This window comes from Argiope bruennichi, chromosome X1 (genome assembly GCF_947563725.1).
Source record: "Argiope bruennichi chromosome X1, qqArgBrue1.1, whole genome shotgun sequence".
Taxonomy (NCBI): domain Eukaryota; kingdom Metazoa; phylum Arthropoda; class Arachnida; order Araneae; family Araneidae; genus Argiope; species Argiope bruennichi.
The window spans coordinates 64,148,829-64,165,451 of NC_079162.1; the positions used below are offsets into that span (position 1 = coordinate 64,148,829).

The following is a 16,623-nucleotide window of genomic DNA, read 5'->3' on the forward strand; positions in this document are numbered from 1 at the left end:
AAGTAAAAAGCAACACAAGATCAAGAAACAAACAAATTAATGTAGTGAAAAATTAACTCTCCCTCCATTCATTATTACTTCAATTTGGTGGCGTAAATCCTTTTCTAAATTCTCATGCAGTTCTTCTTGACTACAGTTCTCATTTGGTGTGCATTCCGAAACATCAACAATGACAAAGTCTGATGACTCCAATTGAGGTGGTGTTGGGATCTATATATATATATATATAACATAAATAAATAACAGCTAAGAAATTATCTCATTACACAAGAGAGACTAATGATAATGCAAAAAAACAAGCTTGTAAAAAATTTTCTGCATAGAAAGAAATTATGTACCTTAATAAATTGAAAAGTTTATGAAAATAATAGTTAATAAAATGTACATACAAGCAGTAAGTATGGCTAAATGTACCTTAGAAAATATTTTGAACAAAATCTTTGGTTTTAATACTCCACTTAAAAATAATTGAAATGGCTGCATGTGGAAGTTAACAATTTCAATTTAAATTATACAGAATTATTATATTTCAATTCTCCATTGTTATTTGCATATAAGAATTTGGTTGAAATATATCAAGATATCTCCTCTAACTTCCTTTTGCATAAAATATTAAATGTTGAAATGCAAAATATGGTAATTGCCATATTTTAAAGGTTTTACTTATAAATTCTGTTCACTAGAAGAAGAAAAAACTAGACATCTAGTAGAAACTAGAAAGATATTTTGAAATGGCATCTTTCCGTACAAAGCTTAGTAATTTTACAAACCAATTTCAGGATTTCTTTTAATAAATATATGCTTAATGCAAAGAATACTTATAATAGATTTGTAATAAATGGCACTGCTCAAGCAAAATCATTAACCTAAAATTCTGTTAAATGCTTTCCTCCTTTCTGGATCTGTGAGAAAATTGACTGTAGTTATGAAAAATCTAGCAGCAGATAATAATAATGAAGGTAAAATTACCTGTATTATTAGTGCAACAGAAAATAAAATGAAATCAAAACGGCAAAAAAGAACATTAAATTAATATATATATATATATATATATATATATTATTAAATATTTGAAATCAGAAATTCAAATTTTTCAATGCACAATTTTTTTCCATATACTTATACTAGTTGCAATATAGAAACACTTATTCTTATTATTTTGAATTAAATTCTTGTTGGGGCTAATTAAAGAATTTTTTTTTAAAAAAAGCAGCAGTTTAATCTTATGAATTAAAATGAAACATACAATTCTTAATTTAAACAGAAATTGAATGATTTCTGACAACTTATTTTTCAAACTGATTGCTGAACAAAAAAAAAAATGAACATAAATTTAAAGGAAAAAAAAAACATTCTGATTTTCGTGGTAAAGATAACAAACAATTTATAAATAAAAATCATTATCTTTCCAAATAAAATAAACTTATAGAAAAAAAATAACAATTTTTACAAATAGTTTGATGTAATAAACTTGAAAAGGATAGAATACAAATTTAAGTTCTGATACAAACATGTAATAAAAAAGTCCCACTTACTGTAGTAGCATCAATTGGCAATCCACATTTAGTGGCCTCTATCATGGAGTCAAATCCCTAGAAAACATTAGTAGATGTAGCAAATATTTGAGTAATATTCAAATACTGGTATTAAAACAAAATTTTACAACTACGAATTTCATACTGTTTCAACAATAAAATGTTTTAAAAATATCCTACCTTCGCCATGCGTAAATATTCTTTAGCCTGCTGAATATCTCCATTCTGTTTAGCTGTTAAAGCTGCCTGACGAAATAGCTTTTGTCTTTCTAATAAATAGTCCAGTTGTTTATCTCCAACAGTTGATGTATTTGTTCTTTGAACTAAACATAAAAATTCATCATAATATAAGTGTTTCTTTCCTCTCAAATAAATTTTGCAATATTATGCATTTTTTTTTTTTTTTTTAATGAGGAGATTCAATTTTCTCTAGTGAATACATATTTTAGGGATATACAGGAAAGTATTTATTGTAATGATATATATATGATCTCACTAAATGCTGTTAACTCTCCCCTCCTCTTAGTAAGATTATTCGTTTCTATTTTAATATAAATTAAAGACATTGTAACTATGGTTGTACATAAATATGTGTGTATGTTTCTGCTCCTAAGCAATTCGGCTTAATTCAACTAAATTTTGCACATTTATTTGAAACAACAGATAGAACAGTATATTTCTCAAAGAATTAATTGAATATTCATTAGAAATTAAACAAAATGTTGCCTTTTTTTCCTATAGTAACTATGGATGAAATTATCCTGAAAAAAGTATTTTTACAGTCTTAAAATTCAAGATTTTGCTTTTTCATCAATACCAATTTCCCTTCTGCACAATTTTTTCTTCAATTGCCAAGAATTTGAAATAAGGAAATACATATGGGTACTCCATCTTTAGGCAATGGCAAGACTGAATAATTCTATCACCATTTTTTAAAATTTCTCTGTTTTAATACATATTTTTTTTACTACAATTTTATTGGTTTCAAAAGCAGTGATTTAATGATGTCTTAAAATAGGCCTAAGTAAATAACTCAAATGAAAACAATGAAAGTAAATCTACAAGTAAATGATTTCTTTTTCTTTAATGAAAAACAATATGTACAAAAAAAACTATTGTTGGAACACAATAACAAAATTCTAAAAAGGAAATTTTCAAAGATAACAATAAACATTCTCCATACAAATGATTTGGTTTATTCTCATGTTTTTTATTAATGAAAAATTATCTATTTCATTAATAGTCTCAAAATTGCTTTAAAACCTTTCTTATACTTCAGCATTTGTGAACAAAATTTTCAGTACTATTAATGCTATCGGAGGTTTTAAAAATGACCAAATTCTATTGAAATTCTAATTTTAATTTAACATCTCAGGCAATAAAAAGTATTTTGGATTTCATAATATTTTATCCAAAAGCAATTTTTATATTAAAATATTATATCTGAAAGGACTTTAGTCCCAAGCAACATCAGATATATCGGGTTACTGTATAAAATTCAAACAAGTTATTCCATTATAAATGAATTACATGAAATTACTATATAAAATTTTATTATACAGTAGAGTTACAATATCCAGCATTCTGGTTAAAATGAAATCAGTTATTATTATAATCCCTCAAAGAGATTATTATTATTTGATGATACAGCATTAAAATGGTTTTACACTAACCATTATTCTGGCAGTAAAAAAACGGAGGGGAGGGGGGTCCATTTGAATAGAAATATCTAAAAGCTTTTTAAGAATTGGTCTACACATTGAGATATTCATTAATTTCAAAATTTCTTATAAAAAACAACTTTCGTTATCATAATAAACCCACCATGTCAAAATTAGACCAAAATAAGTTTTAGTTGAAATAAAAATAATACAGTGAGGTATAAAAATTTACCATTTTTATGTAGAAAGGGTTCATCTCACATTGAAATGGGTGTTTTTAATACCAGACAGAAATGATCAGCAATAGACTTATCATTTTAAAAAAAATTTATAAATGCATTAAAGCCTAAAAAGCTTCAAAGAAGCTTCGTTATCCTTCTTCTTAGGTATTTCCTTAAATAAAGGTTGTATTGAACTTCAAGCCATCAATTACTTGCAGAGGAAGTTTGTTCGTAAAAAATATTTAATTTCTTTTTAATTTTAACAGCAATTAACATTTTGTTTAAATTACTTTAAACTTCACTCAATTTAAAGCACTAAAATTTATTTTTAAAAATATGTTATTTCCAAATATTTATGGAAGTAGAAAAATTCAATTAAAATAAATAAATTTTTTTTTTCAATAAAAGTTTATAATGAAGTCAATGGCATTACTAATTTATAAATTATATTTTTGGTTTAAAATTAAACTGTTTTTAAATTATCCCTTTTTTAATATCATATAAGAGACTGGTCATATCAAAAAGATGCCAACTTATTTTAATTACAAGAGTTTTCTTAAAAGAACTTCATATTAAAGAGCATACATATCTACTTTATAAAGAACATACATATACATTAAAGAAAACTTATTATTATATAAAAAATGCTTTGCAAATATTACTTTTTTCTCCAAAGAGGCTAGAAGAAATAATGAATAAATGTTTTACTCTAGAGATCATTATTTTCATGACTTTTTTCACTGAAAAACCTTGAATTCAGGAGTTCTATATTTTGAAAATATAAACTTTAATGAAATAATAACAGAATGGCTATAAATTCGGATTTTTGTAATTGGAACAACTTTTTAACATTCAGACAACATTTCTGTAAATTTTATTCATCAATCATGTTCTTAAAACTTCAAATTGGAAAGAAAAAAAAAATTGAACTTTTACAGAGTTATTCACTAGGTTATCTCAGAAATGAAGTAATCATCTTACTGATCAAAGTCTAAGAAATTTATTAACTTATATTTCAAGGTTTATAATATTTAATGTAATACATGTATGAATAAGCAAAAAAATTTCATAGCAATTCAATCAATTTTTGTTTAAATTGGTAAATGTTGCTTTCAAAAAATCTTAACAACCAATTTTGAAATATTTTACATGCTAATTTTTTAAAACTCAAATGCATATGTGGACTAATGCATAGATACTCCATATTACTATAACAACAACAAAAAAAAAAAAAAAAAAAAAAAAAATCTTAATTTAATAAATTTATTTTTCCAGATGTCTATAATTTCATTTTAGCAACAGATTAGAAATTTTACTTGTTTGGAAATGAATACATCTAAAGAAATGAAATCTGATATATGAACATAAACTGTAAAGAAACTTTGAAATTTGGCAACAAAACCGAATGCTGTCAAAGGAAAACTTGAAGTTATATCCTTTTTCAATACATAGCTGGTTCTTTTAAAAATCTTGAAATTTTTTAAATGATCATACTTTTTCTTTCAAATGATACTTTTTTTAAAAAAACAACAACAAGGAATTGTGCCAGAATTATCTTTGCCGACTAGGGCACCATATTCCAATTAATCTAAGCAGTATGACAATCATATAATAAAAACAATAAAAAATTGCCAACCAAATTGTCAATTTTCACAACTGTCTACTGCTCTTTAAAAAAAAATTCTACTTATTACTTACCTAGATATTTCTTAATAATTGTAGTTTCATTATTTTAACTGATAATTTTCATACTGCACCAAGATTCACTAATAAAACTACAATCATGAGCATCAAAAGATGATGGAGAAAGTATCCAAATAGTTCTTTTTTTAAGAAGATATGAGCCATAAATTACAAACTGATCATTAGGATTTTACTTTCCTTTTGGCACATATCTATGAATTAGAATGAACATATCTACGATTATCATAAGAAATATTACTCCCTTGTTATAATGGTTGCACCTTGAGTGATGGATAAGTTTATTTCTAATAACAATATTATAACAAGAGTGAACAACAGGTAATAAAAGGTATCTCAATGGTCCAATATAAGGTATATAAATGAAACAAACAAAGGAAAGCATTTTCCCCATTTCTTTGTTGAAATTCCATATCTCAAAAATTTTTCAATTTCAGAAACGCAATCTAAAGGTCAAAACAGCTTCACAGTTGCTATTAGTAGTAAAACACTTTCATTAGAATCAACAGTGAAACTTGGAATAATGAAACTGTAATGAAGTGAAACTTCAATAAAATTTTCAAAAATATTGTCATCAATTCTCCACTCTTTCTACGCACAAATGGCAGCCAATATTAGTTCATTGATATTATTTTCAATCTTTCCCTTTTGTTGTGCCAAAGAATGAAATTCAAAAACCATGAAGCAAATACAATTTCTACTATTTGATTCTACTTTTTAAATTCTAAAATTAATGTATATGTTCTTTTAGAATAAAACTGCTAAACTTATTGTTGAAACATCTACAAATATGGATAATTCTTATTTTTAACATATTTTTTTTTTTTAATCTAAACTTTTACCAAGATCCAAAAATGTACCAGAAAAAAATTAATACAGCTTTACCTTTAGGTTTTTTCACAGCAGGATTATTTGTATTCACATTAGACTGGTTAGGACTTTTATTAAGATTGTTGCTAGTTTTATTCTGTTCTTTAGGAGATTTTCCTGCACTTTCCCCAACAGGTTTTATCACAGACGGTTTTGTACTAGGAACAGGAATAGGAGCAAATCCTGAGAAAGATATAGAACATTTAAAGAGCTTTCCAATAAGTAATTGTACAGTAAAATTGACTCATAGTTACAGTAATAATTGAATAACTTTAAATGAACAGAAAGAATTTAACTATAATAGGCAATATACAATCACAAATAATTTTTAAATTGATATAAAAACATCCTCATACAAATAGTGTGCTTTCATTTATAAAATGCATCTGGATGAAATAAAATTACTTTCAATAATACAGTGAATATTTCATTAATAATCCATTCTAAAAATCAATGAAAATTTTTCATTTATTAAATTATATGATTTATAGTACTATTACATAAAAATCTGACATTTCTAGCCTATATTTTGATATGTTACATAAACAATTGCTAGACATTTCTAGACACTTAAACATTAACAAACATTACTAGACACTTAAAATTATGAAACTAAAAAGAAATACTCCTAATATATGCTGACTTTTGAATGTATTAGCAAACAGATTTAAAATTACAACAGTAATAATTCATTCCTTTTCTGAACTATTTGCATGTAGATTTTTTTGTAGGATATCTTATTTGAAGAAAAAATTAATACAAGTGCCTTTGAAAATACTCATAAGTTCAACACGCACATAATACATTTTTTAAAAATTAACTTTAGGATTTCAAACAGACAAGTAGTTGCATAAAAAACATTTTAGATAGTTTAATCACAATATACAAACTTAATAAATAAATAATATTCTCAAAGCAGTAGGAAATTTAAACACAAGAATTATAATCTCTACATATCTCTTTCAAAACAAACATGAAGGCAGATATTTAAAGATTTGCTACATGCCATAATAATAAACTATTTTTGAAAACAAAAATTATATGAATTTATCTACATATATGCAATTCATTTAAATTTATAACAACTTTTTTCTGCAACAAAAAATCATAAAATTACCAGGTGGAGTTGGAAGCTCTTCGAAATCTATATTTTTTCCAGCTTTGTAATCTTTGATAGCAGTTTCATATTGCTATAAAATGAAAACAAAAAATTAGATTTCAACAAAATTTCAAACATTTACTTAAATAAAAAAAATTAATATCAGAAGGTCATACTTCACAAATTAATAAGTGGGATTATGAAGCATACAAAAATTAGATATGTGAAGAAGAATAAAATATTCCTACAATATTCAGAAAACGAACGAAATACCAAATAATAAAAATGAATGCAAAGCTATGAAATGCAACTTATAAATTTAAAAAAATTCATTTTTAAATACAGATTCCTTAATAAATAGCATTTTTTTTAAAAAATCCTTTTTATATAATAAACAAGTTCTTTTCACTATTTATAGGTGCTTATCTTAAACATGGCAATTTGTCAGAAAAATGTATTTCCAATTTTGATTGCATAACACATATCAAAAATTTCAGAATGAATGCTATTTTGTTCCCTTTTCATATATAAAGGCAATGAGTTCGCAAAAAATAAAAATATGACTATAATGCATGTTAATGATCTGAATGTAAATTTCCTAAAGGTTAAACAAAACGGCTTACTTTAATTATTCTTTGCAGACGTCTCACTTTCCCACTATTGTTTTCTGCTTCTGCAGCTTGCTTAGTAGCTGTGTACTTTTCCAGTCGTTGTTGAAGAGCTTCAAGAACTGAAGAAGGTGGAGGAGGTGCAGCAAAAATTTCAGGCTCATCAGCATCTAATCAATCAAAATTTGAGCATCTTTATTAGATTACAAAAACTATCTTTAACCAATGAAATCTAATACCTGATATCAATGGAATAAGAAAAACAGATAAAAGATGATGGAAGTTAGTTTATTTTTCATACATGTACAGCATGTATGTAAGTATGCATGTATGCCATATATCACATGCTTAACAGAACAAAAAAATGAAGAGCCTAATGAAGAGTCTGAGTTTCACTAAGAAAATCTCACAAATGCACTATTATTATTGGCTTTTTAAACAAATCCCTTAAATTAGCATTTTTTGGAAATTTGAATATTCAGCAGGTTGAAAGAATGGCTCTTAACAGCTATTCTTTCAATCTCCTTGTGTTTTATCAAAGTAACCAATAAATTTTAGTACAACATTATAATAATATGATTTCTTGTTTGTGTCATTAATTTTATTTTCTCACACATGATAATCATTCATTCAGACAAAAGCTCCTTTTAATTGCTTTTACAAAGCAATGATGATCTAAATAATTAAGTATAGCTTTTCCTAAAATGTTTATGCACAAAGAGAAAAATGAAGGACGGAATTTCTGGAGTTGAAAAATCTTACATTTCAAAAATATTACTATTTCTCAAAGAGAATAGCATAATTATCAATGCAACATAGTTATTGGTATTATATCGCCGTAACTTAAAATATCTTCTAAGTAATATATAATATAAAACATGCCCTATATTATCAATTAATATTTTATGTACAATTTAGAGTGCCAGTAATTTCTGAAAAATTAATCCCTTCAAGACACACTGTGTGTGAGCAAAGAATAGCACTGCAATTCAATATATCCAAAAAAATGTGCCATTTTAAATGGGTTAATATACAAATTTTGATTTGAATGACTAACTAATCTTGAAATAATTGGAGACAATATATGTTAATTTCTTAAATTTAAACCAAAACACAGTTACATGAATGAGATGGAATTTAAAAGTCCAAAAAATATTAAGACATTGATGCAGGACTGGCCATTTGGGGGATGCAGTTGATGCTAAGCACTGGGGCCCTGCGATTGAGAGGGCCTCAACATGATCAAGAGCTAAAATAATGATCTGAACGGTAATAGAGGAATGGAAAGAAGAGAGGAAGAAATTTAAATGGAACAATCGATGGGTTTTGAAATATACAAAGTTTAAAAATATACTACAATTTAGTGCATGTGTTCAACATATTATAAACAAAATATGGTCATTTACCTCACCCACTAGGTTAAATTACATATATTACCTCAATAACTCATACTATAAAAGGTTTAATATTTTTAGATCTAATAATGTCCAAGTATCCCCCTGGGTGTCGACTTGGTTTCAAACAAGAAAATTAGCAGAAAAGAAGAAAAGCTGAATTTCAAAAAGTTATGAGTATATCTGTTTTCTACTCTTTGAAGTAATTCTGACAATGAAATTGCTTCAATTTCAGAAGTTACAATTGAAACTTCAACTGGTGAAGAAAGTTTCGTACAAACTACACAATCTTTCAATAAAAGTGTAGACACTGTGAAAATCTTAGAAGAACTGTATGTTTATACAAATAGGTTTGAGTAAAGAAAATAACGACGAAAATAATAACAAATGTGATCAAGTGCATATAAATGATTTAGGTTTATGATCAAGCATTATAACTGATAAGTTTAAAATATTTAGTATTAAAATAAATCTGTATAACACAAAGGAGTTTCTGCTGAGGATGCTGAAGATAGATCATTTTCTACTACTTACTTTTCTTTTTAAAAAGTGCGAAATAGTGAAATGGTCATTACATGACTCGTTATTTTATTTTTGCTGTACATTATTTTCCAGAGGAAATGAAAAATCTACACAATTTATAGGTGTCCATAATAACTGGAGAAAGTTATTAAGTGTAATTCAAGATCATGAGCATTCTATTTGTTACTTAACTCATTTATTGCTAGGAAAGAATTACCGAAATTATTAACTTTATGTTCGACTATTAATAAAAAAAATCAAGTTAATACAAATAAGGAAACGGAATGACTTAAATTACTATTTCAAAGAATTGTAGATGCGATTCTATTTTTAGCATGAAATAATCTTCCATTTCGAAGAAACCATGAAATAATAGGAACGCTTAATAATATAAATTTTTTAAGTTTAATTGAATTATTAAGTAAATACGACTCTATGTTTATGGATCACATAAACAGAATTAAAAAAAAATTCTAAAAATAGAATTGTGCATGATTTAGCAAATACATCACAAGAGCAAATTATTCCTGCGTTAGGAAATGAAGTTCTTAATAAAATTAAAGACGATGCAAAAGAAGTCACATATTATAGCATCCAAATGGATTCTACTTCTGATATTTCCCATAAAAACTAACTTCAGTCTTTATTACATATGTTAATTTTGAAGAGAAAAGATTAAGTATAAATGCTTATTTATACTGTTTGTTGAAGTAGATGTAATGAAGTATTGAAGAAGATGTGACTGGAGGACTATCAAAAGCTCTACTGGAAATATTAAGCAAGCTTGATTTAAATATTATGTAGTGGACAGGCATACAACAACAGTAGCAACATGAAAAGGAAATATAAATTTGTACAATCTAAAATAATTACTCTAAACTCCCCCCTCGTACAATTTATGTGCCTTGCCTGTGACACCCTTTTAATTTATTAATTTGTGATGTTGCTTCCAGCAGTATATACTGTAATTTTTTTGGATATTGCAATTTTTATATTGCTTATTTTCTGAATCTACAAAAAGATGGGAAATTCTACAAAAGCATTTAAACATTACTCTTAAACCATTCTGTGACACTCATTGGGAGGCCAAAATTGATATGGTTAAAGCATTCTATATACAGTTTGAACAAATTTGTAATGCCCTAAAAGAATTTATTGATGCAAATAAGAATAATACAGTGGTATCCAAAGCTAAAAGTCTATTGGATTCAATACAAGAAATGACATTTATTTTATGTTTAATAGCATGGTTTAAAATATTGTCCGAAATAAATATCTATCCGAGCACTATCAATAAACTGTTTCAAGTAAAAACAATTGTTCTTGACTGGGCTTTTAATTTAGTCAATAAAATTAAAACTGAAATCCAAATTTTACTCATTTTTCGATGAAGCAAAAGCGAAAAAAGTACAAAGAATCTTAATTAAAATAATTATTAATCAAGTAATTAGAATCTTTCAGAACATTTTCCTGAAAAACGAATTCGAAAAAGCGAACAATTATATTTCAAAACAGCAGAAAATGAAATTATAGAAAACCCGTTTGAGGAATTTAGATGTTATTTTTTTAACTCTGTAACTGATACTGTTATTGTACAGTTATAAAGTAGATTTTAAAGTATTTTAAATTAATCACTGACATAAAAACTTTAGAAAAACATAAATTAGAAAATGTTCCAAAAATTTTGTAACATTTTCTGATAACAGTGCAGATAAAAACCTAATCAAAATAATTGTTTTGCTACAGGATTTGATTTTGAATGAAAGGGATGTAAATAACTCAACACATATTACAATATTTAATAATTAATAAATTTAATTATTTATTTCTAAAGGTATTAATTGTGTTAAAACTTTACTTTAAATGCCTAGAGAAGACTGATTTATTCCAATCGATAAACTGAGTTAACTCTTATTCGGAAATTTTTTCATTATGAAAATTTGATAAACATTTTTTAAACATGTATATAAAATTTTGTTCTGAAATTCGTAGTATTTCTTCATAATTAAATTGTTTGCTAAAATCTCCGCCCGAATACTCACTGAAGACAGTATATGAAGTAAATCTTAGCTTATTAATAGAAAGGAAAAAAAAAAGAGCTTTTCATTAGGATTTATTTACAGAAATTAAAAAAATAATAAAATATAATTAAGATTGATATTTAATATAAACATGATTATTCAAACAATAAAATTTTTATTATTTTTATGTAAAAATAGAGGCATATTTTTAATGTTCCAAATCAATTTATAATTAGATTCTAGCTGATTCTGCAACAGAAATTAATAGACACAAGTTTTGATAGTGGATGAAATAGGCTGTTTGACATTTTTTTTAATTGTTGATTGGTGAGATATGAACACTGTGAGAACATTTTAAATTAATGAAATTATTAAGCTTTACTAAAAAAAAAAAAAAAAAAAAAAAAAAAGGAGGGAATTTTATTTTCAGACAGCAACGATTATTAATAGGCAGAAAGTTTAGTAAGTTTCATAATTTTTTATAATAAAAATATTACACATTCAATTTTTATGTACAATTTTGGAAATATTTTAATTATTTCAATGCTATAAACAAATATCAAATTATTTTTATAATAAAACTATAATAATAGAATTTTAAAATATGAAAATATTATGAAAGTAAAAGTTAATAAGAAAATGAAATTAAAACTTATTTGATTAAAAAAGCTATATGAGAGTAATATTTAAAGTAATGAAACAATATTTGGAATAAACAACTTTTACTTGATCATATATGAATTACACAGGATAAAAAACTGTAACCTTCAAACAAATTGATGAGATTCAGATTTTAGCAAATCTCGATATTTCAGACCATCCTGAGTATGGAGAAGCATCCGGGTTTGGAATTACACCCACCTGTATGTGAGCATGATAACTCATAAATGGAACAAATTAGAAGAATGGAGTTTGTTATCATTACTTGATAATCATTAATTCAAGTCAAATTTTGGCCGAAATCCATCTAGAGGAAGTCTATCTGTCTGCCTAAATCTATATAAATGTGATAAATAAAAATTGGATAAAATTTGTGTAATCTTAATCCTCAAACTTGTGTTTGTTTATATATCACATATTTAAATTCCAGCTCAATCAAAATTTGTATCAGTCAGTCTTTCTATTCCTGGGTATTTAAATGCCATTTCTGAGAAAAGGCATGTGTTAGAATTGTGAAATTCAGTTTACAATTTTGATACCAAAATTGTTCTTCTGTATCAAGTTTTGGATCTGATCAATTGAAGGGAAGGGATGACAGTTAATATATATACTGGCTTGTTTTCTTTAAATGGCGAAGCTTACCAGAAGCATATTTCAGCAGCATATAAAAAAAAACTGTGGTATTCAGAATCGTGTGTTGGCTGAAATAAGGCATGCAAAAACTATTCGTTAGAATAAAAAGGGAAAAAATTAGTACAATAAAGATTTGCTGTAAGAATGACAGGTTGATAGATATTCTTTTGGTAATGCAACAGCTGATACAATCAAAATGAAAAAATACAAACAATAGAGCCTAGCACATTATCATACTAGGATTTTTTGAATAGATGTTCAAAATTGTATTTTTACATAAAGACAACTGCAAAGAGGAGAATGCTTTACAACTCTGAGGGAATTATTTTAAAGAATCTTAAAGATATTCAAAAAATATTCTCCACTTAATCAAAGAAATTTATGAATGAATACACATCATTAAATAATTAAATATATAATTAAATAACAAGGACTAATTAATTTCCTCATTTTAGTGTTAGTTAATTTATTGAATTGTAAGAAATGGAGTAGATTTCCTTAAACTACTATTTCATTTATTTGCAAACTGTAATTGCTTGTCAAGAGAATTCCTACAATCAAGTTTTAAATTACCCGAGAGAAAAAAAATTTAAAGAAAATAAAATGAATATTAAATTAAAATCAACTGACTCATCCAAAATTTAATAATTAGCCAACAGTGATATTATATGTGCTATTAAATCTTGTCTCTCATGTGAAATAGATTTATAAATAAAAATAAATATACTATAAGGCTCTAAAAAAAGTGGATGTTACCCAGCAACTATGGGAAATTTGCAATTTTTGCATATATTGAAGAAACTATTAGAGATAAGTGCACAATTTTTTGGTAAAAATTTTACTATTTTAGAATTAACTTTTTTTCCCCACATTATTTAAAATTTCATAAAAACATTAAATTTTGTTATTTATGCATTTGGTTCATAATTTGGTAGAATGAAGAAATTTTCTTTTAGTGGGTGAAAAAAAAAATGATAATTAAAATAAAACAGAAAAAAATTGCAAATTATATCTCCAAATATTATATGACCAAGAACATCACACCAAACATTCAGTAGTTTGATAAGCAACTTGAATGCCATAACACATGCCTGGTGAATTTCAATAACAATAATAAAGAAGGTTTTATTTTTTATTTTTTTTATTTAATGTTTGAAAGAATAAGCAAAAAAAAAATAAAAAAAATACTACTACTTGAATCATCATTAAATAGGAAACGGAGCTTTAAATATTTTTTGGTAAAGTTTTATGCTCTTAATCTTTTTAAATATCAGACAAATTATTATGTGAAGTGAAAATTTCACCTTATTATAAAAATACATTGCTTCATCCAATAGTTAAATAAAACAGGTAAGAGAGGGAAAAAAACATTATATACAGTTAACTGACTGATCAAGATTGCCTCCCAACTTTATTTTCCTAATTCTTATGCAAGAAATCTGCTTCTACTATGCAATCATGAAATGTTTAGCTCTTTTTAAATAGGTCATATCAAGTATAAATTCTCTAGAAATAGTTTTATAAGTATAATTTGATTCTTACACGACTGAATTAATGAATCCTTTAAAATTTTCATCAGTTAACATTTATAACATATCATGAAAAGTCATACTGTGTAAAAAAAAATACGAGAATAAAAAAAATGTGACAGTTTACCATTTGCAGCAGCCAAAGCAGCTTTTTCCATGTCTGATGAAGTTTGAACTTCATCATGAATCACTCTTTCAGAACTAACTTTAGGAGTCATAATTGCCATTGCTGGAACAATCAAATGCTGATTAAAATCAAATATGAATTGATTAATACATATCAGGGTGTATACTTATAGCAATATATAACAAAATTACACTCAAAGAATGACAGAAATGTGAGAGCAAGCTATCTTCTGGCACTGAGCACCGCAACTAGTGATGACTTTTAGAAATTAGTATATTTATCTCAAAAACTATGGAATATAATTAAAGAAACCAGCTGCCCACTTAGAATAAAATGACTCTCTACATACATGGATAATACATCTGAAATGCATTTCAAATGCATCAAATGCAAGTTTGCATGCATCAAATGCAAGTTTATCACCAATATAACTACACCAAAAAAAAACGGAAATATTATGAGAGAAATTTTTATTAATTAAAATTTAATAAAATTTAACAAAAACATTAAATAATGCTTTATAAATTAGGTAAAAAAAGAGAAACAATAGACTTATTTTCCATCGTAAAAATACACAAAATGAAAAGATATTAAAAATAATGCACCTAAATACAACAAGTGATCAGATTTAGTATGGAATGGAAAGACCTCTAACAACTATACAAGCACAACTGCCATATTCCATGTTCAAAGTTATGTCGTTTATTAACTCAGTAACAAAGCCTAATGGCTTGTCAAAGTATTTTTGATATTCCTGAAGCTGAAGCATTATATGGAATGGATTAAGTGAAGCAATATACCTTCCTATAGTATTCCAAACATACTCAATAGGGCTTAGGCTCAGAGAACAGATGAGTCTCCTTATAAAGATAACAGTTCACAAATCAAGCACTATGTGGTTTAGAATTATCACTACTGTAAATAGTAACCAACTGGAGTTAGATATAGAATATTATGCCTGCTTAACTGAGCAAAAAAGATGCCTTTTGTGACGGATTATATAAAGGTCAAAGCAGTCCGAAGATATATCTATCATCAACTGTGTAATTCATGCATATAACTGAGATAATATCATATTCCTTGTTCATATACCAAATAAAAAATCTTCCTGGGTTATTTTGCAAATAAAATATGGAATCATGAGTTATGAATACAGGCTTCCATAAATATGCAAGTGCCCAATTAAACTTTTTATTTTTGTGCCATGATAGGAGATATATATATTGATGCTCTTGCATACAACCCTCTTTCATGGAGCATTCTATGCACTGTTGTTCAGGATACCAGCCTTCCATGTGCTTCTAAACAAGCATATCTGAAAGGGATTAGTATAGCAATTTTGTGCCATCTTGTAAACAGGAGACATATACGACCTACTACCTCTATATATTCTTATGCGGTTCTTTTTAGAAGGACTTGTATTTAACCTTTTAGCCACATAGGACTAATTCTTGCCAGCTTTAATTTCTTAAATAGTACACGATAATAATTCTTCAGATAAATGATGTTAAGTGATTTTTATAGAAAAAATGGTAACCTTGAAATTTTAGTACAGAGTCCCTACTCAAAAGAATTGTGGATGCTTTTAAAACTTGTTTTGGGCCACATGTCCAATGGCACTAAACAACAAATTTTCATAACATATTCTGATGCAGCATTCTTTTTACGTAAGCTGTATAATTTTGGAAGAAAGTTTACTTTCTTTGGTGGTAAAGTAACACTTCCTGATTTTTCCTTGATTTTTGGAAACCAGTGCATACCCATAAAACAAATAATGAAAAGTGACGATTTAAGATGAATATAAATTAATTAATAAAATATTCATAAGAAAGTTAGGCAAACTGAAGATATTGATAAGAAAAAAGCATAAAATAATATTCTTGGATTATTCCCTTTAAGAAATTACAGTGACATATCCTTCAAGTGCTTAGCACTGGTAACATTTACAAAACAAACAATAATACAAATCTCTCTATAAATATGCCCAATGTGAAGATTCAATATTTTCACTTTTTTTCGCCCTTATTTGTTAATGTTTTTAG

At 26.2% G+C, this 16,623-nt stretch overlaps 1 protein-coding gene across 2 annotated transcripts in view; it reads right to left on the minus strand.

The window, feature by feature from the left end:
* The window catches only part of LOC129958775 (coiled-coil and C2 domain-containing protein 1-like), a 58,859-nt gene that overhangs the window by 19,542 nt on the left and 22,694 nt on the right, over positions 1–16,623 (minus strand). For both annotated transcript variants that reach the window (XM_056071450.1, XM_056071449.1), the window contains 7 exons: positions 14,582–14,683; positions 7,711–7,865; positions 7,106–7,178; positions 6,004–6,171; positions 1,716–1,858; positions 1,536–1,592; positions 79–210 (listed from right to left, as the gene is read on the minus strand). In XM_056071450.1, coding sequence (XP_055927425.1) covers positions 79–210; positions 1,536–1,592; positions 1,716–1,858; positions 6,004–6,171; positions 7,106–7,178; positions 7,711–7,865; positions 14,582–14,683 — 830 coding nt within the window. The remainder of the gene's footprint in view (positions 1–78; positions 211–1,535; positions 1,593–1,715; positions 1,859–6,003; positions 6,172–7,105; positions 7,179–7,710; positions 7,866–14,581; positions 14,684–16,623) is intronic.